At 43.7% G+C, this 25,423-nt stretch overlaps 1 protein-coding gene across 1 annotated transcript; it reads right to left on the bottom strand.

Annotated features, from left to right (window-relative positions):
- Positions 1 to 293: 293 nt before the first annotated feature.
- Positions 294 to 24,927, bottom strand: LOC311506555 (SH3 and cysteine-rich domain-containing protein 2-like; the record flags this gene model as incomplete). Its single annotated transcript, XM_084570550.1, has 11 exons — positions 294 to 2,625; positions 4,586 to 4,723; positions 5,899 to 5,950; positions 7,828 to 7,916; positions 8,031 to 8,125; positions 8,333 to 8,402; positions 9,990 to 10,105; positions 12,280 to 12,364; positions 15,146 to 15,240; positions 16,257 to 16,605; positions 24,841 to 24,927. The coding sequence occupies 11 exons, from the start codon at positions 24,925 to 24,927 to the stop codon at positions 2,527 to 2,529; spliced, it is 1,275 nt and encodes a 424-aa protein (XP_084426676.1). The 3' UTR covers positions 294 to 2,526.
- Positions 24,928 to 25,423: the final 496 nt, after the last annotated feature.

Genomic DNA, 25,423 nt, shown 5'->3' with positions numbered 1-25,423 from the left:
TGGTATTACAGTCCCTCCAGCAATGCTATTAAGTGCTATTTATATTGCAGCTGCATCATTTTGGCATTCCTCTGTGCAGAGCAGCATGTGTTTGTGGCTGGAGGGTCGTGCATTATGCACGGCCACCACTGAAATTTGCCATTAAAGTGGCCTCATTTACTAGCTCCCCACTCTCCAGATTATGAGAAAAACCCCAAAAGCGACATGCCTTCTACCATACGAACTGACGAATACCATGTCACCGACTGCAAACATGGAATGGGCAGACAATATTTTGCAAAGATATTTTATTGAGGTATGTGGCCAACCAAGGAATGTGGACTCAGGAAACATCCAAACACATAACTGTACATTTTGAAATCTTTAACATGTGAACGTGACACTACATAAAACTAGGCATGATGCAGGATTGGACGGTGTTCGCATGGGTAACTCCAGTTCTGCTCTGACACCGCATCTCTCCCAGGATTGTGTACTGTTTACGCTGCTGACGAACGAAGACAAACAATAAGTCCTTCGACTGACGAGTATCGTTGAATACGACTAGCTATTAGCAAGAACATACCTCAACAAAAATACAACTTATTCAAAAAAGACACAAAATAAAGTGCTGTTCCTGTTATTACACAAAGAGAAGCTTATTTGTCACAGCTTTTTTTTAACAAATGAAATGTAGACTAAAAAGGATCATATTAGCTAGATCGCTGAAACAGAAATATGAGCTAAACTGTTTCATAATTTATCATTGTAGTAATGCATTCTGTGTCTCGCTTCAACATTTTCCTCTCTGGAACAAGACGTTCTTTTAGAGAAATGCATCAGATTTACTGGAGAAGCGCTGAATCAATGGAACTGTAGAAGTTAAAACCGCCCGAAGTGCACTGACATGCAAGCAAAAATGTCTTCAGTTTATGTTTGAAGCTGACCAGTCACATCAATAACAAGAGGACAAGAGAGGCCAAACGGGGAGTGGAAGATGGAGATGACAGGCTGACATTTGATCAATGATGACTCGTGCACCCGTGGGTACAACACTACCTGCACGCACACTGACTCATAACGGTTCAACACTCGTGTCATTCCTCTCGCTGCACCGCCTCCTCGTCCTGTTTTCCCGTGTCCTCGAAGCTGTCGGCGAAACTTAGGCTCCTTGTCGCGGTCAGAAAGATCCCCATTGTGTTGTTGTTTTTCAGGCAGACTGGCTGCAGTTTATTTCCCACTGTTTGAGCTCTAGTGAACATGTTAAAATGCTGGGCAACACTTGCAACACCCGCTGCGGCCCTTCAGCAGCTCTCTGCAGAAAGCAAACCCTTTTATGCCCATAGAGCTAGCTCCTTGATGTGAAAGAAACAAAACAAAACAGAAAAAACAGCTTCTGCAACTTGTAACATCTATAACTGGGAGATGTTAACATTTCTGGTTCAGTGCTCACGACAATCAAACAATGACCAATATGTTCTCTCCCTACAATCTTTAAATTTGCTCTTCCTGAAACAATAACACAACAAAAACACTGCTGCATATTATCAGCCAGCAGACACGATACACCAACATTTAATCAGCTAGGATATTAACTGAAAGGAACATTTTGCCAAACAATCCCTGGGAGATCAATTTCTTGTGTCGTTGCTACCCAAAAAGGTAAAGTTGTCTCTGTGTGAATCACGGGGTCCGCCATGTGACTCATACCACACATCAAAAGACGCTGAAGCATTTTTGAGGCGTAATTTAGTCATTATTTTATACTGAAAATAGTTAGGGAAAAATAGGTTTTGAGTTTCCTGTGAAAAGATCCTTAAAGCCTCAGCTTTTCCTTTAAAAATCTTCTCATTTTCGGCACTCTCAAACTGGGGAGTGCAGCTATAACGCAGCCAGAAACTACTGAGGATTTTCAGATAGTGCATACGCCTTTCATCTGATTCTGCTGTCTGTCTGCATGGCCTTAGCTTTCCACGGCTGGCAGTGGTTGTTCTTGGCAAGTGCCTCTTGTTGTGTAGCAGACTACATGGAGCTGATAACAGTCCCCAGGGCTGAGACCCTGAAATGAGCAGATAGAGGGATGAGACACACAGAGTGGGAAGAAACAAGAAAAGGACGCTGACAGAAGCATCGTGTTCCCATGACAGGATTCAGCCTCCTCCCACGTCGGCGGACTTCTTTTTGCTTTAGAGAAACTCAATCTGAGCCGGCATCCAGCAAACAATCTGAAGCATTTTTCACTTGTGCTCACTTTGTCTGACAAAATATTGATTAAATGAGTTTGATAAACCTACAGGAACCAGGTCCTTCCTAAGAGCAGGGTGATTGCGTGACTACACTCTAATAAAGGCTTACTGTCAACCAACAGGAAACCATGTGTTTATACAGGGTCGTTGTTCCAGATCTCTGAGTTTCTCTGTGCTGATCAGTTGGAGAAGCTGGGGCTGGTGTTTTGCTGCGGGGTCATGTGGGGAGGGGTGGCAATGATGGTTTGAAGATGGGTGTGTCCCTGGGGAGGTGGAAGGAGGGTGGTCTGCGCGGCGAGGTTCAAATCTCCTCTATGGAGTCAGCTGGGACCAGCCCTCTCTTCTTTCCACTGCTCAGCTTCAAAAACATCTCGCCCTCTTCTCTCTTCCCCACGCAAATCTAAAGAAGACAGAAAATGTGCAATCCAGTCCAGTTTTCCCAGACAGAAATTATTTTTACAATTAAAACACGGCATGCTGGCAAATTCTGAAGAACACAGGATGGTACTAAAGAAACTGTTGATTTCAGTTCCGCATAAAATAATGAGACTGGGAGCCATAATCTTTCTTCTTACATGTGTATGTGAATTATCGTTGCCAACAGTTAATGGGTGGCACTTATTGCCAAAAACCTGCTTAGAACTAATTATGTCTTGGCTTCTGCTTTGTATTCTGTGAATATAAGAAGAAAATGATTTTCTCAGAATTTCTTTTGAATATCTTTGAAAAGGATAAACCCATGAAAGGTTTTCAGACTGGTGCTAGAAAGAAATCTCTCAGTGTCATTGTGTAGTGTCGTCTTGGATGTTTATGTGTGTGGGGACATATTGTGAATTCAAATAGGTTGTGTTTACCGTGTTCACAAGAAGAGAGTGTATGAATGACCTGTTCACAACTTGAAAGGAGAAATGACTGTGGCTCAGTAGGTGGAGCAGGCTGTCTGTGAGAGGGTTAGCGCTTCGATCCCAGGTACATGCACCCCACGCCCAAGTGTCCTCGTGCAAGACACTGAATCCTGAGTTGGTCCCACTGCCTGGCACTGGTGGGTGAGTAGATGTGACTGTGAAGCTCTTTGAGTACCAACAGGTAGAAAAGTGCCATAGAAATACAAGACCATTTCAATTCACCTGGTCCTCAGCTTGCCACATTGTTATCCTCAGTGTTGTTGCCTGGCAGAGTTCCCACCACTTATGGCTGATGTTACCTTTAAACACCAAGCATTTTATGTGTTGTAGTCACACATTGCAGTTCAGCATCACTAAATTTGGGGTGAGTTAAAAAACTGGTGAGCTGTTCTTGCTTAAAGGGGAACTACTGTTTTTAACAACCCGGACCTTATTTCTGGCATAAAATACGGTCGTTTATTCACCCATAAAACTTTTGTATCATTTGCACTCGTTTAGGAAAAAGATCAACGTAAATCCATATAGCAGGAGTGACAGGGCACCGAGATGCAGCCTCTAAATAACGCATTATCTGTGTTCATTTGACCAATATTTTGTTATCGTATGCTAGTGCTAATCCCTGTTGAGTCCGTAGTTACCTGTTATCATCATCATCATGTAGGTCAATCTACAGACCCCAGATGATGTCTTCTGACCTGGACAATGTCATCTCTGAGCGGCGCGCACACCCGCGGCGGTCGGCTTGTTTACCTGTAATTTGCTACTGCCAGTTTTTTGCAACATGGCTGAATATATGGCTGATTCTGAGGTTGTGGACGAACCATAGCAGTAGCAAATTACAGGAAGACAAGCCAACAATAACAAAATATTGGCGAAATGAACGAGTTTCGCGGCAGACAACGTGTTATTTAGAGACTGCGTCTCGGTGCCCCGTCACTCCCGCTATATGGATACACGCTGATCTAATTATTTCCTAAACGAGTGCAAATGACACAAAAGTTATTTGGGTGAGTAAACGACCGTATTTTATGCTAGAAATAAGGTCCAGGTTGTAAAAAACAGTGGTTCCCCTTTAAAGTCTGTAAAATCTCATTTTGGTGCTTAATTGGCATTTCAGCGCCAATCATTTGGTCGGTGTCTGATCAGGACGAACGCCGCTTCTCACTCACGGCATGCTGGGTTGACTCCAGCCTACTGCAAGTCTCCATGAGACAGAACAAGTTCCTTGAATGGATGATCTTAGCATCTCAAACCGAGTATAGTAAATGGTAAATGGCCTTGTATTTATGTAGTGCTTTTGGTACTCAAAGCAGTCACAATGACACATTCCCACACCAGTGCCAGGCACTGGGACACATTTCAGCATGTAGTCCATGTACCAGGGATTGAACTTTGTACAGTAGTATATGAAAAAGGATACAATTAAATGGAAAAAGCAGAATTTAAGACTTATACCTGGGATTCCCTCACAGCCATGTGACCCCTCTCTCGGTTGCCGGGGGCACTCTGGACAACTCGCCACACTCTCTCCCCTGGCCGGACCCTCTGCACAAAGTTGGCGGGAAAAAAGCCGACTCTATCGCCACTTTTACCCTGGAGAATACACAACAGCAGCTAATTCAGTCACTATTTACATCTGCCTGTCACGGTCACAGTTGCTCGACGGCAACGACGCCACGTTCAGGGAGGAGGGTGGAGGACATTGTGCTTTGTAAGTTTCTTCATATTTGTTTTGATTATTATTCAGGGAACATTGGCTGTTGGTTGTAAGGGGCTGGTGATTACTCCATTTCTGCCTGATTTATATAGTCTCTGGAGGACGAACATTTGCGGGCTGTTATCGTCTGTTTAGTTATTTAGTAGTAGGATCAAGGAGGCACTTTCGTTGACACCCCAACATGAATAGCAATGGGACAAAAAAAAAAAAATGGTTTTCATTACAGCTCCGTCTAATGCAGGAGGGAATCAACGTGGCTGCACAGACAGATGTCGAGAAAACTTAAGAAGGCAGAACACTCCAATTACACAAATTAACGTAATTACTGATTTTGATTGCAAACAAGATATGTCCGAAAACAACAACAGATTATGCCTCTTTATTTTTCCGAAGAAAACTGATGATGCACTGTATTAGTATGCAGCAATATTTCGCTGTTTATCACCCTCCGCCTCAGGTGACGATGTGTTTGCTGAAGTGACTCACAAACTATACATTAGTAATGAACAGATGATTCACAAACTATACATAATTTAGAGTGTCTTGGAATGGATTTGTTGATTGAAGTTGTTCCGTGACTGCTGCTTCAGTTTGGGCCACGCAGACTAGTAAACACTGGTCTGCTGATAGAAGATACGCTCCTGCACTTTAGTTAAGCCTGGTTGCATCCTCCTTTTTCTGGGACGGAAACACACATACACACGCAGATGCCATTTATTTCCATTGGGAGTAAGTGAAGCTCATTACAGACTCAATAAAGACCTCTTTGAGGGTGCAACACTACTCAAGTTCATTATGTTAAACTCTTTTGGTAATTTTCAGAGGAAATTACGTTCTATTTCTGTCTGTGGCTGCCTCCATGTTTATGACAGGCAAAAAATGGAGCAGGTGTTACGCATTAAAGGTTTGATTTAAAGACCCGAATTTAACGCACGCACACACGCGTCTGCGCACTAAAAATCCACACTGTGCACGCAAGAGTCAGGTACGCAGAAACAAATGAACACACACACACACACACACAGATGTTTGCAAATGATTTATTACCCACCTTCCACCACTCCTCATTAGAGTCGTCGGTGACCTGCACCCGATCGCCGGGACTAAAGAAGATAAGAAAGGATAAGATGAAAAAAAGAATGCATGAAGAGGGAGTTGATTGAGAGAGAAAGGAGGAGAGGAGTGAGTGGGAGAGAAAGAAAGGAGCGTTGAGTGCAAGCACAAAAGATAACATTATCAGACTGCCACAGGACGCTGTAAAAGCCTGAGTTACAAAGCCGTGGAGGTTAAAATGTGGGTGAGTCTTTGTGTCCCTCAGCAGAGGTGACAGAGCAGCTGACACCCCAGTCACGGGGTCTACATGAAACGCGACTCTGTGGTGTCTACTGCACCGGTGGAAGCTGGACTTGATCCACAGCCAGCACGGCCTGCATGCTAATGATGCTACCAGTTTTTGATGAGACTTTTCTGCAACACACACACACGCTCACAAGTGTACCCACTGTCCTAGATACACAGAGAGAAAACGCTGTCCCAGTTGCACTCCTGTACATCGAGCCTCCTGGGTGTCTGCGCTCGCTTACTGTCCTATATGATCATGGCTCATAAACACGTACACGGCACGCACACATGGGTGGGACACATAATTCTTATGTGGAAGGCACAGTTACTCTGCGGTTCCTCCCAGGAGTGCGCTTAAAAACTTAAATGTGCTGCCTGGTTTTTTGGGAAATCTATTTTCAAGTTCTTGCACTAACGCAGCCAAACTCTGTGCCCTTTTTTAGGTTCCTGCATGCAATCTTGAGGTACGTATGCAATGAACAGTGGGATTAGCCTACTTTAACTAATGTCTTTGGGAACGGCAGCTTTGCTCAACGGTAGGAAAATACATTTTTTTCGTCCTCTGGGGATCAGTTGTCCTCAGCATCCCTCATTTTGAGAGGAGCAGCTACTTAGTCCAATAGAAATCTAAAATCAAAACTAAACTAATCTAATCATCCTACATTACCTTTAAAACTGCAAACTGAAGCACAACTAAGGTTCTGCCGGAAAAGTGGATAAATTAATTCCAAAAAAGGGTCAGTTATGCATGCACACCAGTTGTGCCAGGGGAACCAGCCACTTATTTGGCCTGATTAGGTCTCTCAACAGTGCTGTGGTGCTTGATTGACACCTCCCTCATTCTCCTGTGGGCTGTGTTGAGAAGGTGGGACAGCTTGCACCTGTGTGGCAGTGGACAAATTGCAAGTCCTCTGTTCCATTCTTCATTTTACAATCCATGTGTCCAGACCTATCAAAAAACTATTACACAAAAAATAATCGAGCTCTGTATTGTGTGCTCTACACTAATGACTTACAGTATGTATAGAGTTTATCTTCTGCTGTGTAGCGATCAAACTCTGGCAGGAGATGCTTTCATTAGCCACATCACAGATGGCTGCTGAGAATCCCACGAATCCACCTTTGTGAAAGCTGTCCCATAATTATCTACACACTCCACACACACACCTCCTGCCCTCTCTTTACTGCTTTGTCCTTCTTTCCCCGTCCTTCATCTTCGAGTTTTTACTTCCATATTTGCACTTTTCTTTTCCAGATCCCCCCCCCCCTTCTCTCTCTCTCTGTGCCATTCCCCTCATGTCTGTCCTGCGTTTCATCTCGCAGTTGCTCAGCGTCTTTATCCTCTCCCCTGCCGAGAACACAGCTCAGTCACTAGCTCTACGTGGGGACAGTGATGGGCTCTGGGTTTATAATTAGTCGTCCTTTGAGGCGCCCCGGCACTGTCCTCTGCAGATGGTGGGGACATTTTCATCCTGCAGGAACAACGGCTGGGGCAAATCACGGAGAGAGACAAAACAACCCAGACAAAAGCAAAATGCATGCACACGCACACACTTAAAAAATAAAAACACGTAAGCACTCCTACACGCGTGGTTATGAAAATGCTTAGATACAGCCGGCCTGTTTTGCTTTTACTCACTGTAGTTCCAGGTCGTTTTGTTCCTGAGGCAGAAATTTGTAGAGCGCTACATAGGTGTGGATGGAGTGGACTTCAATGCGCTTGGGCACCTGGACACAGGGAGACGTGGGGAGGGGAGGCAGTGAGACAGCAAATACACGCTGGAGAAGTAAAACAGCAAGGGGTGACAGAAGTCTGCACAGGTGGAATAAACAGAGCGCTACCTTCGCGCCGCTCTCCTCTGCAGGAGTCTGGGTTTGCTCGCTGCTCTCGTCTTCCTCTTTCTCTTTCTCCATCTCCGCCTCGGGGGCAGGCGTGTCTGCAAGGGGTGAGAAGTGGTCTTAGAAAGTGTCACACATGCTGCACCTCACACGCACAATGAGGCATGATTTTATTTTTTTATTTTTTATTTTTTTTGCCATTAGAACCAAGCACAGTAAACCTCGCTCTCACACAGACAGTCTGGCACAGGTGAACACAACATATGCATAGACACACAGAGGCACAGACACACAACAGTTTTTACCCCCTGTCTCCTGAGTTATCTCTTCCTCCATGCTGTTCTGTCTCTGCTGCCTCTCCTCACCTCCCTCCTCCTCAAAAAAGGAAATAAAAAGGAAACAATAAATTGTTAGCACCGGGCTATCAAAGAGGATGCATTGGATAGCGCTAGTAAATCTCTCTCTGCTCTGAATTATTCACAGACCTCAAATTAATATGTTTTGCTGGACTGATGGTGGATTGAGAACTCAATGTTTCCTGAGCTAATCTGATATGAATTTATTAACATTTGATTTGTGTTGCGCTGCTGCCATGCCTATTCATGTTGCGGTGCAGAAATTATATGAATTGATATCGATATCAGTGGATAAATCATGGCCACAGGTGAACTTTGAAGAAGCTGGTAGGTGGCTGGAGTCAGACTGGCTGTTCTGTGCAGAGTTGAGCTAAACTAACAGACCTTACCTTCACATTTTCTATACATTACATACAGAAGACGTGTAGAGATCAGTGTTATTATCTACCTCCGCCAGAAAACAATATATTTGTTTCCTGTTGGCTTTCATTTCATCCAGCCAATCTGGGGAAATGTTTGCCATGTTTGAACTGCTATGTTCCACTTTTAGGTGTCACCACTGATTTACATCCAAACTATCCACATGAGGAGTGTCCCTAATGAATTAAAGACCTAACCTGGCAACACAAGCATAGTTCTTATTAATAGCTCACAACTGAAGTTATTAAAGGGGAACTACTGTTTTTTACAACCTGGACTTTATTTCTGGCATAAAATACAGTCGTTTATACCCATATAACTTTTGTGTAATTCGTATTCCTTCAGGAGATAATTAGATCAGCGTATACCCATGTAGTGGGAGTGACTGGGGCACCGAAACGCAGCCTACAACACGTTAACACATAACACATTATCTGCTGCGAAACTCGTTCATTTCACCAATATTTTGTTAGTGTACGCTGAGTTGAGTCCGGAGTTACCTGTTATCATCATCCGGGGTCTGTAGATTGACCTACAGACCCCAGATGATGTCTTCTGACCTGGATGATGTCATCTCTGAGCACTGCGCGCACCCGCGACTGTCGGCTTGTTTACCTGTAATTTGCGACTGCTATGGTTCATCCACAACCTCAGAGTTGGAAAAATATTCACCCATGTTGCAAAAAACTAGCAGGATGATGATAACAGCTAACTCCAGACTCAACGGGGAATAGCACTAGCGTACGATAACAAAATATTGGTGAAATGAACGAGTTTCGCGCCTGATAATGCGTTATTTAGAGGCCGCGTTTCGGTGCCCCAGTCACTCCCACTATATGGATATACCCTGATCTAAATATCTCCCAAAGGAATACGAATTAGACAAAAGTTATATGGCTGAGTAAACGACGGTATTTTATGCCAGAAATAAGGTCCAGGTTGTAAAAAACAGTAGTTCCCCTTTAACCATCAATAAAGGAAATACCCTTTACAAACTGGGCTTTGTCAGACGGTGTTTTCACCAAATATGACCTAATTAGGGAACATTCTGAAGCGCTATAAATAACTTTCAGCTTTTTCATTGCTTATGTAAATAGGTTGGACCATAGTCTACTGTTGGGAAAAGTTTGTATATGTCTCGATTCAACTGTCATCTCCCTTCACCCACAGGGTAGTGATGTCATACCAAGCTGCGCGTCGGTGATTCTGACAAACTGCCAAAACTGGAGCGGCTCATCTGTGCCAAGGACGTCCCGTAGCGCAGGGCGGCGTACACAGGGTCAACGCGCGTCCTCGCAGCCTCTGAAACCACACATACATTCATAAGACTCACTCGCCCCCTCACGCATGCGCTGGTGTTCGACTTATTTACAAGTGAAGTATTCACTCAGCCCCAGACACACCACAATTAGGACTCCACGCTGAGATTACACTGTACATGACGACTAATGTGCTTGTGCCAATCTTGAGGAACCAGGGGGGTTAAATATAACTGTAGCAGCACAGACAGTCCTGGACCAAACTGACCCACTTTAGATCTGAGAGAGGACAGCAGCCAGACATTAAGAAGACATCAAGACATTCCAATAAAACTACACGCTTTGATTTATTTATACATTTACTTATTGGCAAGAGATGCGTCTTAGTTTAATAGCTGTAATACATCTGGAGCCACAGCAGAGTAGAAAGAGAATAGGAGATGAGATTTAAAATATGGAAATCCTCTGAAAGTCTTCACTGCTACATTTCATGTAGACTGCAGTGCTCGGCACTATCATAATATTTCTGCAGCTAGGAATTAGATTTTCTGCTCCTCTTTCCCTCAGCGCGAGGGGAGAGCAGAGGAATTCTTCTGCAGCACACATCGCTAAGTGTGTGTCTGTTCAGGATGAGGTCGTAATGAGTTACAGTTTGCCTCCGTGCTGTTGTAGGAAAAGTCACTGCTAGTAGTCCAAATATTTAAAGGTGATAAAGCTGATTATAGTCACTCTGGGAACTGCACCGAAGGAGGTATTTCTGCAATGAGCAGTTAATTGAGGAGTCAAAAATAGAAAGCTGTGCTCAGAGACTCTATACTACTCTGCTCCATACGACTTCTTTAAGCTAAGATCTTCAGTTTCTCTTTCCAATTCTTTGTGGGATATGACTAAAGATTTGTTATATTTGTAGCAACAGCTACACATTCAGAACAGTAGCCATTATTCAGGCAGCCTTTTCCCTCCTTAATCTTAACCACACATGCAGGCACAGTGTTCTTGTCTAAACAGGGTAATAAATCCCACTACACATTGCTTCAACTGGTAGGAAATCAGATTTTAATTGTCATTGCAAGATTGCAACTTAGACAATTATCTGTTCTGTACTTCTCTCTTGCAGCTATAAGACTCTCCTCAGGATCCTCATAAACGTGGTTTAATGTGAGCCAATAAAGTGTTGCCTGGAGGTATACTGTTATTGAAACTACAGGGTCTGACTGTGAGTAAATACATCACGAAAATGACTGCGTGCCACCGAGGTGCGTAAACACGAGCTCTGTGTTTTTCCAACTCTTTTGTTAGCATAATTATGAGGACACTCTGCAATGTGTGAATGTGTCTTTGGCAGGTTGCAGCCTCAGCTGACTCTGGCAGAGTCCCAGGCGTCATGGTGCGGAGCTGGAGGTGATGCCGGAGCTGTAGGTTAATTGTACTCTGATTCATGAATCGCACAGGGGAGTGACGGCACGAGGCGCCATCCCCGGCTCTGGCAGGCGCACGTCACGAGAGATGATGGGCCGTGTATCACATGCACAGGTGTTCTTCCGAAGGCTTGGCAATGGAAAACTCTCATTAAGAGACGATGATGAAAGAAGGAACAAATACAGATGCTTTCAGGCCAGGGAGTCTAAAAATAGTTCTGATTTTGCATTCAGCAGGTTTACTTGACCAAAATGTGATTGAGAATTTGTCCATTTTCATAACTGCATATTGAAATTTAACATATGGTCAAAATTTCATTTGGTGAATTTTGTGGATGTTAGCATCCAGAGGGCTAATTAGGGTGAATACCAGTCACAAAGTAAGCATCATTCCAATGTTTATGTAGCTTTTAAACATGCAAAATGTAGTGCCTAACAATACCCTCCACTGGCCCAGGGATACACAGCACACACCATAAACACAGATATAAAATCATAAACATTAGAACTTATAAATATTTATTCACATACTTTCAGGGTGCAGACCGTCCATCAGCCTCCAAGAGAAGCTGAATATGTTGTTTCCTCTTTATCTTTTTCCACTTCACGCTCCTCGGTTGTCAGGTGAGATGGAGACAGTTCTGGTTCCGTTACAGTACACACACAAGCACACAAAAGTCTAAAAATAAACCAAAAGGCTAGACAAGAGCGACAGCACAAAACAAAAGGCACAGGGACGCAAACAAACCGGCAGCACACTCGCTCGTACGCGCACACACACGCTCACGGCTGCGCTCACCTTGGCTCGGCTGAACTTCCTTGACGACTGCCAATTGGTCGTTGACGAGCATCGGCGAGCTGAAGTTTCGCTTGAAGGCCCCAGACTAATGGAGGAGAGCAGAAAGGAGAAGGATTTCCTCAGGTGCCATTACTTTTTGTTTATGGACTCAGCTGAGAGGGAAGTGGCTCTGTGGGGTGATTTTGGGACGTTATTGCAGTCGTATGAAAATGACTGGATCAGAAACACGTGTGTTTCTGTGCTTTTGTGTCTGTGACGTGCATGAGAGTGAACAAAGAGTGGAGCACCTGCTGCAGACCAAAAAAAAAAAGAGCTCCTTTCTGACACCGAGTCACAAATGGAGGTATTAGCTTTCTTTGCTGCTAATATGAACAATGAATTCACTCAACCGATTACTTGTGTGCACATGGCTTAGGCACAGGCGTGGACATGTGATTCTGTGTGTGTGTGTCTGCACGGCTGCAATTTCACACTGAATTAAGCACGGTAAGTGTTTCAGCTGAGATATCATTTGTCTTTGCCTTGACTTGCAAATGAACCACTCACTTTGTCATATTATGTTGAGGAGAGAAACGCTGGATCAGAGGCAAAAAAGTGAAACCGTATTAAGATGCCCAGGTTGTGGAGTGAGGATATTTTACCTTCCTCTGCCCTCATCATTCCCCTACACCTCCCTCCCTCTGTTTGCGCACCGTTGTCAAACTGCACCGAGCTCTCGTCAGCACAGTGCTCTTAAAATTTTCCAAGTGGCTCTCAGAAGGTCTCGGCTCTTGCTGCATGCTAATGTCCTCTGCCCTGCACCAGGGGATAAACACAAAAGCTCCGTCTAAAAATCACTTCCAATCTGGTGCCCTGTGCACCGTGCTCACCTTCTACAACTGTCCTAAATTCTCTGTTCAGTTTATTGAATAAATAGCATGCTCACATTGTCCAAATTACTTTCCACAAGGTGAAATCTTGAGAGCAAAATCACCTCTGTCGGAAATGGCTTAACTATAAGGTGATTTTAGACATAGCTGTACATCGAGTTAGGTTTCAAATCTGTTGGTTTTGGCCCCAAAGGGAGGTGATGTGATTAATTGCTCTGTTTCAGTAGCATCAGCACATATTGCAGTACAATACAGTATTTTACCCTTTGCCATATGCATCTGTGTTTTGTCAGCATTTTATCTGGAGCTGCACACACTGCGATAACACTGACAAAGACTGAATCTGCCTTCAGGTCAAGTGTGCGTGAGTGAGCTGATAAATGGTTGCGCTGAGTGATACCATATGACAGCGTGTGAACGCTGTACCCAAAGCCGTTCCACTAAATGCAAAAAAAAATAAAAAATGTATTCATGAGGGCAGATAAAGTTTTCAGTCCAACCAATCCTGGTTTAAAGTGCGGTTACCATGGTTACCATGGAGTTTCTGTTCAGGTTTCCGAATCATGATTGCAACTGGTTTGGTAACGTGGCCATTAAAAATGTCTGGGGAAAACAAGAAATAGGAGGTCAAATAGGAAGGAGAAAAAAAATCCTAGTATTTTTTTGGCCTATTTTCCTTCCTGTCATCACACAAAAAAATAAATAAATAAAAAATAAGAAAAATCCCCAAATGCCTCAGATATGTTGTGGCTTCCATTATTTTAGTTGCTTAAATCTTTGTTTGCAATGTACGCAAATCAATAAACTGAAAAGCACCTCTACGTTCCTAACACAGCATATTTTTATCTATCGACTGTTTCTGATGGATTAGCCAGACTAGCAAAGCTATGCTAACTGCATGCTGGGTGTTGAACTGGTTCCCTTTATTCCAAATAAATATATTAATTAATAATTAAAGAATTAAATGATAATTCTGATTTATTTGAAGCTTGCTTATTCCTGTTGGGGAATATGTGGACATTGTGACTCTAATCTTGTATTCTCCACCTCTATTGTTGAGATACAGGTAAAGGAGGAGTTACACAACCAACAAGGGATTCTTGTTTTCAAGTCTCACTAAATGTAGTATTAAGAAAGATGCACACCATGTCTCTTAAAACATCCTATTCCTGCTTCCTATTCACAAACTTAATTTGGCGTCACTTCTAGAGCACAAACAACACATTAAATGGAACGCTATCACACCTCAACAAAGTGCAATGCACCAATGAATATGTAAGGCGGACAGTTCACACACCAAGTATCCTTGCTGGCTGAATAATAACACAGTTAGCAAAATGGCTAACTAATGGAGGCTAATTTCTATGTTTACTACAAAAATAATCCTTACAACATTATTATTATTATTATTTTTAAAAGCTGCAGAACTCACACGTGTTGCCCCAGCATCTATTTTAATTGTTTCCCCAAATGTCTACAGCATAGGTGCAGAAGCAGGGTATGAATCACCAAACCACATTAGCTATGGTACTAGAACTGGTTCTCCTTTATGAGATCACTGAATGTTGTTTTATTCAAATGGTTACTGATATCAGAAAGATTCTTCTCACCGGGACGTGGTAGCAAAATTTTTTTTTTCTGTTTCTTGATTGTTTGAAATGAACAGAAGAAGAAATAGATAGTCGTAGCGACTTATGCTTGCGGGCTAACGGTAACAGACGCCGACAGAATCACGTACATGTTTTTCACAAACAGGAAATCTAGTCGAAAAACTTTGCATTATCGCCCACGCTGTCTGAAGTGAAGTGCAGTGCAGAAACACCACAGCAGTGATCGCTTAGCACTAAAGACGTTGCCAAATCAAAGAAACAGTCGATTCACAGATCACGGATGAAAAGTTGAGTAAACTGTTCAGTGTCTATGGAGAGGAAAAAGCGTCGTTATAGATGAGGGCAACATCAGATCCTCCGTGTTTGTGTGTGTGCGTGTGTTCGCACCTTGCCATGACACGGCTGCTGCGATAGTTCCGAGGTGCACCACAGGTGTGCAGCCAACTTGCACGTTTTACACCGCAGAGCTTGTTTGGAGTTTCCTGCAGAGAGAGAGGGAGACAGAGATGATAGAATGAGAGTGGAGGACACAGACATGGAAGAAACACAGCAGGATCTGCAGCAGGCAGAAAGTAATAAACAATCCAAAGTGGCCTATAGATCATATGAGGAGGTTTCTATATGCTCAGGGAGAGAACGCCATCAAGCCTTGTCCCTATTTTATTAAGCCGACACTGCTAGCAGTGCTGACACTAACAGCTTCATAATCAACAGCTCCTCTTCCCAAACAACCTGGAGAGATTGGAAACCAGCTGGAGATATTTCAGTCATAATCGATTTGGCATTGAGTCATCCTGCTTTTTTGTCTCCATCTTCAAGTGGCTGACTGATAAAAGTCTCTTGAGTATTAAGATGTTTTCTCCTCATTTCTTATGTAACGAGAAATCCTCTATTCATTGTGTTTCCAGCGATTAAGCCAGCCCTTTTTATCCCACCAGCCGAAGACAAGTGATTTCTGAATCTGTTGGAATACATCGACAGACCTGTTCACGCAGCGTAAACAGCAATCAAACAAATTGGATGGCTCAATAAAAACACTGTTTTTTACTTTGGAGAGGGCGGATTGATTCTACTTCATCAGCTTAACAAGAAACCAGAGGCTAGATGTTGTTTAGGGACTTTAGGGGGAATAGAGTGAGGCGATGCGTTCCATAATTACCCACAATGCATGCAAAAAAAAACAGGCTGGAGTCTGTAATCAATCATAATGACAGGAAGTAGATTTAGCAGAAATGCTGGTTACAAGTAGCCCAGAGGTGGCAAATCACTAAAGACATGCAGTCCAGCCTACTCCGTGAGAAGAATATCATGAATCTTCTTATGGCTCCATTAAGTTCATACTACTCTTGCCATACGCTATTATCCTCTGTGCTTTTTTTTTTTTTTTTTACCACAAGAGGTGATGTTCTCTTTGCACTAGATGAGAAGCCATGAAAACAAACAAACAAATCCCGTGAAAGCTGCTAAAAGATTCCCAAGAGACTGTTGAGCACCTTACCCACTATCATATGCTTGCAGTGCTCACAGTTGGTGGGCTTCCGAAAGATGTGGTCCTGGAAACAGTGAGTAATCTGAGGCCTGGCAGGCTTGGCGGGCAACGAAGGGGACAGGCTGAGGGAGGGCGAGTGGGACGAGATGGAGGGGTTGGGGCTGAGGGAGGGCGAAATGGACGGCGAGCGCTCGCCGACGAGAGGGGAGCCCGGCGGCAGAGGGGGAGACGGAGGCGGTGGGTCGGTGATGAAGTCCGGAGGCAGGCGGGCGTCGCTGTAGGACCTCTGGAAGAAGTTCTCCACGCTCTTACTGCGCATCATCGTCTTGAAGGACAGGGAGCGTTTTAGTCTCTGGAGCTGCACACATTGACGAAGACAGGGGGAAATAAATTACACTAAGAATAAACACAAGAGGCTGTAACAAATGTACAAACACAAATCCCAGCATCCATAAACACAACACTCCGCTCGGGTCCATACACCATGGTGACTCAGGGTGACTCATGAAATACAATATCACCTCATAAGGTAACAAGACATTAATAGAAAGCTACCTGCATATTTCCTCCAGTGTGACCAAGCACAGCTTTCTAACAGCTGTACATTTAGTCCATGGTTAAATAAGATTAGCCTTTTCTTTTTAACAGCAGCCACTACCATGCATTGAGCGCTGTACTGTGTAAATGGCATTTCTTCTGTAGTGCTGAGAGGGGGGCTATTGTGATGAAACGTAAAAGAGTTTACACGGCCTTATCATCTATCAGCAGCCTCTCCTTGGGGCTCTTAATCTGATGGAGCCTGCTCATTGCCCTGATTGATTGTGGCCCATGTTTGTACTGAGCACACAGGTCCACATGCCTACAGCATGCAACAGCGTTGGACTGCACACACCGCTGTTTATTGACAAATGTGGTGTATCTTAAAAGCTGTATAGTCCAAACTGCCTTTAAATAAATGATGCATTACAGAAGCCCAACAATCACATGATGACAGATGTCACATCAGTGAGGGGGGAACATCTGTACGCTACAGCCGCCAAGCATTGATTGGGTAGATAAATGCATGTTTCCTGACATTTGCCTCCAGCCCTGTGTACAGATGATTATGCTAGTTTCCCGGAGGATCGACGGCCATTTGTTACCCCGACATGCAGCAGCAGTGGTAAAACAGCGTAAGGGCGTGGCTGCGTTGCGGGGGAAGAATGGATTGACACAGACGGACAAGCAGACAGATAATCAGCAGGCCACAGACTCGCAGCGTGCACATGCTCTGTCTGTCTGCCTGTCTGCGCTCGTTCTGCTCAGCGCCAAACATAATCACGTTACAGGGACATGTTGTTTACAGCTCTGCGTGTCTGGGAATAAGATATGAAGACAGTTTGTCTATTTGAGTGTGTGTGTGTGTGTGTGTGTGTGAGGAAGAGTCTCGTGTAGGTAGAACAAGGGGAATGAATGTGAACAAGTGTAACTGAGTGCACACTAGCACACTCCGTATACTTCCTGTAAATCTCCATTTGTGAAATTTCCTTTCATCAGATTACGCTGATGAAGACAAGCTATGCTGTGAACTAATACAATGCACGATGCTGCTGTTCTATGTCTGCACACAATGGAGTAATTCTCCAGATTTTTTTTTAGAACATTAGAATAAATATATAGTGAAAGTAAATATGGTAATTTACCTTCTGAACATTCTGGGTTCTCCGGTATAAGCTAAATCACTGCAAGCATTTATATGGCAGCTAAGCTACTTAACGCATAAGAGGGCTGCAGGGGATGTGCGGTATGTCTGGGTTGCTAGATAAGTGAACTGGATGTGACTGTGCAGTGCGGCTTTGTGTGTGTGCTCTGTGTGTTTTCTCCATGTCTGCAGTTCTCGTCTTGATGTATGTGCAAAATGATTTTACCAGAGTAAATATAGATTTCCAATGACAAGAACAACACATATCAGAAGTAATTACTTGTAGTAAAAGTCCTTAATGATCTTGTTCATGAGTCATCAATCAAGGTTCGGAGATAAAAACCAGAGAGGCGTTGCATTTTCAACTCTGCTAATGAAACAAAGGTGTTTTAATTTTGTGTCTTACGTGCAGTGTCACAGACCCGACTCGAGCTCTCTCTCTATCAGAGCAGTAGAGTGCCGGAGCAACAGCTCGGGTTACGGCACATGTCTCAATTACAGCTAATCAAATCATCTGTCAGCGTGCCGGCCTAAAAAGCATTCCCGTTAGCCTCCATTTGAACATTAGCTGGGAGCATCATCCCTCTGAGTCAAAGCCTGTGCAACACCGACACACTCACATGCACCATTTCACATGAATTTCTGTGACAGGTGAGATGCAGAGATTGATGAAGATGAGTCAGGGTGAAGCGAGCTTTGCAGCAGATGACAGACTCGTGATGTATGAGCTAGTCCTGTACAAATTATTGATTTGCGGCAATTTCGACATAATGCCTGTGAAGAGCAGTCCTCCGTTGTGCCTTCACATACTATACTAGCTAGTATTGCTTAAAAGATTTCAAATACATGCAAAAGCTTTTCTCGCAATTTTTTTATTGATAAATAACTTATAAGGCAATGCAAAATGCATAACATTACCCAGATTTACACACACCTGCATAGTCTATTCTTCAAGCAGCACCAGCGTCTCTGCTGCAGAGCAGATTTTGACAAGCTGTCTCAGCAGACCTGCAAAGGCCCATAATTGTCATGTCTTCGATTCTTATACGAACCCCTCACAGGCAGCCGACATAAATGTCCAGAATCAATGCCCCATAGGAGGACAGTGGGGTCCGTCATAACTCAGTGATTTTTATTTCACTCAGATATGTTGCGCTGTGTGCCTCTGTTAACATTTAATGGGGCCAGACTGAGATATTTATGGGATGTTCCAGTCTGTCCAGAGGTCAAAACTGAAAAACAAAGACTTGCTCCCGCTGGGAAGGTCATGATAAATACAGCTTGTGTCCATAAGATCCTTCAGTGTTGACTGTTTTAAATGATTCACCCAGCATTGAAGACGGAAAACTGAATCTTGTAATTCCAGCTGTGCCTTCATTAATAAGTCAAAATGTACTATATATTCTCTCAGTGTTCAACAGTCTGGAAATTGGTAAAATGGTCTTACTGGTGAGGTCTGCATCATACATTTTTATGTTTCTAAAACCAACAGTACTTGAAGCAGAGGCTGCTGAGATGTGGATAAGTGTTAAAATGGACAGATTTTTGATAATTTTCTTTTCCAAATTTCACTTTTTCCACCCCATCTAGCTGGGTTCACTCTCTGAACTGTGCCAATTTTCTTCTGTGCTGTCAGCCAAAAAAAAAAGGGCTGCAAAATTTTGGGGGGAAAAAAACCCCTGCAACAGATCCACACCTCCATCCAGTGCACTACACGCCATCAAAAGCCAGTTCTCAACAGAGTGCATATATGAGACCTGACAGTTCCATACTTCACTTCCTGTATCCTGTAATTTCCACTTTAACCACCCTCATCTAGTTGTTCTACAATAAAAGTAAGTGCAATTTATTTTCTTTCAGCCGTGATGGACGTCACAGAGTTCGACCTTGTTCTGAGAGTGGATATTTCAACCTTAAGACGGGTAACTCTGGAGTAACTGTGGCACAGTCTCCTGCCTCTCTCTAATTCTAGGTCATCAGCAGAATAGATATTTTCACAGGAAACAGTCACTCACAGACACCAGCACTATGAACTTCACATCTTCACATGTGGCGTCAATAGTTTTTCAACAGTTGTAAATCAAACAAGGTTGTACGATTTTCTTATGGATGAACACAGATCAGCCATAATGAAAGAGGTACAACAGATGACATGTAAAACCAGACAGGAAAGAGATCAAAAATCATGCTTTATTAATTCAGGAATGTTACATGGGCATGATTTTTTTATTATGCACAGTCCGGTGAATGAGTAGGCACAAGGTCTCAAAAGCACGACTAAAAAACAGACTGAAGGTAAAACTTCAGTCTTTATTTGCAGAAAGGTTTAGGAAACAGGGAGTCAAAATAAAGACAACGCTTGTCACTAGCTACAGAGATGTACCAGCACTGGCTATGCCTACATGGGCACTAGTTTTCCGCTAATAACCAGAATAATAGCACAATCAGAACAAAAATGCCTTGTGTAACCACAGACTCAATCTGAAGGAATTTTTTAGTCAGATTGAGAGGTGTGGGAAAACATTTGCACCTCATGTAAATGAATGGTTCGACTGTTTCTGCCTGGCTGGAATAAATACATGTTTTTATGCATGTTGGTCCCCAAGCTGGGGGGAAGAACCAATGTGCGCAAAGTTCCATTCGGGTAGGTAAGAATCTCAAATGAGAAAGATTTCAGTCAGGCTGAAGAAACATTGCCCGTGTAAGCCTAGCCCCTGACAGAGGGGTGCACACTAAACAAACTAAGTGGAGGAAGGGTAATTAGAGAGAGCTGAAACGTATCAGTGTTGCAGGCAATCAAACAGGTGGAAAACAATTGAAGGCGCAGAGAGAGCGTTTGAAATGAGAAGAGAGGTGACTATTCCAAAACAAAAAGAAGCAAATGAAAAATTCATACGAAAGACAGAAAGATGAGCGCGGCAGCCTGGCAGATCCTCGATCTGAATACGAGATAAGAAATGATTAATCACAGCATAAACCGCCGCTCTGCTCCCATCACACGTGCGCGTACACAAACACTTTCTTTCTTTCTCTCGGAGGTTGTTGGCTGAGTTTAAACTCTGTGAAATATGCATGCAGAGTGTCTTTTCTGTGTCCAGTCGCTCACACCTTGCCTTGAAGTGCCACATCAATAAACATCACAGCAGTGAAGGTGTTACATTAATTAATGAAGACCTTGGCCTACTTCATTTTTCCCTATTTGACTTAGTCCCCTGGTCACGCCACTCAAATCTGTGCCAGCCATACCCCCTTCATCTGAAGAGAAAGCCAAATCATAGTTAATGAAATGTGAAGTCAACTTTAAAATGTGAGCGGTGCTTTCAAAGAGCTCCTGGTTGTTTGGAGACCATTAGCAACACTTGAGCTTTCACTATCATGAGTGACGGCAGACTGTTGTGGGCGAACAGTGGTGAATGATGGAACCAGATCACTTTTATTACATATGATCGGTCTGTCTCATCCCGTCATAGGGCTCTTGTTAGCTTTTCCTTCATCTTGAAATTGATTAAGAGCGACTTTCATAACGGCTGTAATTTTTCTCAGAGCTACACTATAGCTCTGAGAACAAGTCCAGTCGTGAAATTTCCTCGCTACTAGATATTCCACAGTCAACTGTCAGTGGTATTATAACAAAGTGGAAGTGATTGGGAACGACAGCAACTCAGCCACAAAGTGGCAGGCCGTGTAAAATGACAGAGCGGGGTCAGCGGATGCTGAGGCGCATAGACCACAGAGGTCGGCAACTTTCTGCAGAGTCAATCGCTACAGACCTCCAATCTTCATGTGGCCTTCAGATTAGCTCAAGAACAGTGTGTAGACAGCTTCATGGAATGGGTTTCCATGGCCGAGCAGCTGCATCCAAGACACACATCACCAAGTGCAATGCAAAGCGTTGGATGCAGTGGAGTAAAGCACGCCGCCACTGGACTCTAGAGCAGTGGAGACGCGTTCCCTGAGTGACGGATCACGCTTCTCCATCTGGCAATCTGATGGACGAATCTGGGTTTGGTGGTTGCCAGGAGAACAGTACTTGTCTGACTGCATTGAGCCAAGTGTGAAGTTTGGTGGATGGGGTATTATGGTGTGGGGTTGTTTTTCAGGAGCTGGGCTTGGCCCCTTAGTTCCACTGAAAGGAACTCTGAATGCTTCATCATAACAAGAGATTCTGGACAATTCCATGCTCCCAACTTTGTGGGAACAGTTTGAGGATGGCCCCTTGATGTTCCAACATGACTGTGCACCGGTGAACAAAGCAAGGTCCATAAAGAAGAGTATTTGACTGGACTGCACAGAGTCCTGACCTCAACCCGATGTCCTAACCTTGACCTTTGGGATGAATTAGAGAAAAGACTGCGAGCCAGACCTTCTCGTCCAACATCTGACTTCACAAATGTGCTTCTGGAAGAATGGTCAAACATTCCCATAAACACACTCCTAAACCTTGAGGAAAGCCTTCCAAGAAGAGTTGAAGCTGTTATAGCTGCAAAGGGTGGGCCGACGTCATATTAAACCCTATGGATTAAGAATGGGATGTCACTTAAGTTCATATGCGTGTAAAGGCAGATGAGCAAATACTTTTGGCAATATAGTGTACTAGGATTAGATCCTCTACTATATAACTGCAACAAACCTGGCTCATTTCAGTTAAGGACAGAAAAAGAAAGAAATCACATATTAATTGCAAAGCTATTTTACGCGTTGAGCAGTTAGAATGAGATATTAGTGGGAATGGTCTCCTTATTAAAAAGCTAGATTTGTCCGCACATTCTATGTTTTATGATTGCTTTTAATTTAGCTTCAGAGCTGCGGAAAGTTTCACACTTTAGGCCACGGCAGTCACCTTTCATCACTTAACCGGGGCTATGTGTATGCTTCAGTGCTCGCATTGAGTCAAGAAGATTAAATGAAGAATCCGAAGTGGACACGTGGGTGAACCGTGCGGCCGTCATCACTCAGCGGACCAACTGACAAATGGGCCAGCCAGCCGTGAACTGTTATTTTACGTCTGTGTCCCGCTTGTGGGGAAAGAGCTTCACCTGTGCACTTCTGACGCACAGAGAGAGAGAAAGAGACAGAAAAAAAAAGAAGCTCCCAAAGCATCAGGAGCACAGAGAGATCAAACAGCTCTCTACAAAATCGACCCCCACTGGCTGACGATTGGTGCTCAGGCATCTCATCTGCGCCGCCACTCTCGTTTCTGCCAGGCTTGGCAGTAAACCACAGAGCATTGTTGGGAGCTGGAGAGAAAGTCCATGCATCCTCTCCACTTAATCCTCTGGCACTCGTTTCAACTGTTCTCGATTTCTGATATCCATCTATGGGGGAATTTTCAAGGAGCATCTGTTATCAGAACAGGCTCTTGCTCCATGTCCTCAATATGTAACCAAAAACATCATGGACACATGACTAATGATTATATATATATATATATATATTTATTTTTCTTAAAAAAAAACCCTCTTTGGCTGAGTATTTCGTGTTAGGAAACATCTCAAGTAATAGCAGTGGGTGAAATGATTATGTGACTGATTTGCAGTCTCCTGAGATCACCTGGAGAGATCAGGGCAAATCATAAACAAGGTTCCTTAATAGACTCTGAGGTGGTTGCAGATTCTCACTGATCGTTCAGTAGCAATCACAAACCAAAAGGAATTTCCAAGGAACCTGAAGGCTGTCAGTTGATGTTGAATTCAACCACCGTAGCCCCAGTCGATTGGAAGAGCAGAGGTAGATGACCGGACTGATGAGCTTGTGGCATAAAAAGCTGTGATGTGGTGAAGCCAGAGCAAGCCGGTGAATCATGTGAATACCAATCAGTCCCACATGGAACAAAATCACACCCGGTTTACTTTGGTAGCAGCTGGCGTGGAATAGGGGAACCAGAGTGGACCAGGCTGGAGTGAGCGCTGATAAAATAGCTCGCAACAAAGTCGCATATATGAAGCTCAGAGGCAGTCGTCTGGTTAAACCTCTCGCTTTGCCGTGCAGGAGTGTCACTCTAACACATCAGCAGCATGCATGTGTTTGCGTGTGGGCGGCGAGAAGAGGCACGAGGAGGAGACAAAGACTTGGCTCCAGGGAAAGCTGCACCAAGTGGGACGGCCTCCCGAGTCAAGCGCCCTTCTATTAGAAAGCAGGCATCAGGAAAGTGTCCTGCTCTTGGAGGCCGGCCCTTGAGTTCTATGTTTATATAGTTGAGTCAACAAATCAAATGGATTCATAAAGACACGCTGTGAGGGCACTTGAGGCTCGAGCAGGCAGACTGGACAGTAAAAAAAATAAAGGCTCCGTTTCTGAATGTTAGGCACGAAACGCATGTATACCCAAATGTTGCAATGTAAACTTTGAGCAGGGGAGAAGTGAGTGCTGCAATGTGGATGAAAAAAGTCCTAATATGCACACAAAGCATTTCTGTGCAAATCACTTTTGCCCAGTAACCATTAAAATGCAGATTATGAATGATTTCTAAACATAAATCCTATTTGTGTGCGTGTGTGTAGCAAATGGATTTGCAGAGAGATAGAGAGAGAGAGAGTGAGAGAGAGAGACTAGGGGGAGACAGTATGACATCAGACCTTACGTGTGAGGTTACACCTAGTGACGCAGTCGTGATGAACTGCATTTGTGAAGTATCATCAACATTACATAAACCGATGGGATAATACAGATGGAGATTTTTTTTTTTTTTTTTTTTTTTTAAACACAAATTCCTGTTGGAATAAATACATTAAAATGTCATTTTCTTATTCAGTTTTCAATCATGTAGCTTTAAGTGTGGGGGAAACTACTCTGCAAAGTTCATTGCCTAAATCTTTGTATATCAAGTGGAGATTGCGTGTATGATCTGTGCGCCAGGTCGTTTGTGGTGAGTACTTTACGGAACAAAACTCCAAAATGTGCACGGGTACTTGCCTTGGATGACATCGGCTGGATGGACATGCTGCTCGGAGAGCGCTGGAGCTGCGAGTCGCTCTCCATCTCATTGTTCTCAGTCATCATTGGTGATGGAAGGGTTCGTTGGAGACACAGACAAAATAAGAAAAACCTAACTCCTCAAACTGTGTCCAGTCAGCAGGAAATCTCCAGCTTTAGCCATGAAAAAAAAAAAAAAAAGACTGGCAAAGTGATCCACATCAGAGGGATTTGCGCGCTCTGCGAGGCGGACGCTCACGGCCACAGCTCTCCACGCTCCCGACTACAAGCAAGCTCTTGATTAAACAAAGAAAAATAGGCTACACACACACGCCAGGTGTTTATATCTCGCCAGTGCCATGTGAGGACAAGTATTCAGGACAAAAAGGCTGAACCCCGCATGTGTAGCCTATATTGCGTCGTCCATTGACGCGCACCGGAAAGCTCCAATGTGGCACAATCCCGTCCGCCAGGTGTAAAAGGTTAAATTAGAAAAAAAATAAAAAAATATTTACGTGTGTAGGCCTATATATATATATATATATATATGAGTTTAACAAAATAAAATCCGAACATAGATCGC

Source organism: Chelon labrosus, assembly GCF_963514085.1.
Source record: "Chelon labrosus genome assembly, chromosome: 21".
Classification (NCBI taxonomy): Eukaryota; Metazoa; Chordata; class Actinopteri; order Mugiliformes; family Mugilidae; genus Chelon; species Chelon labrosus.
Note: the sequence above shows the minus strand (reverse complement) of the source record. Positions and strands in the feature narration are given on the sequence as shown.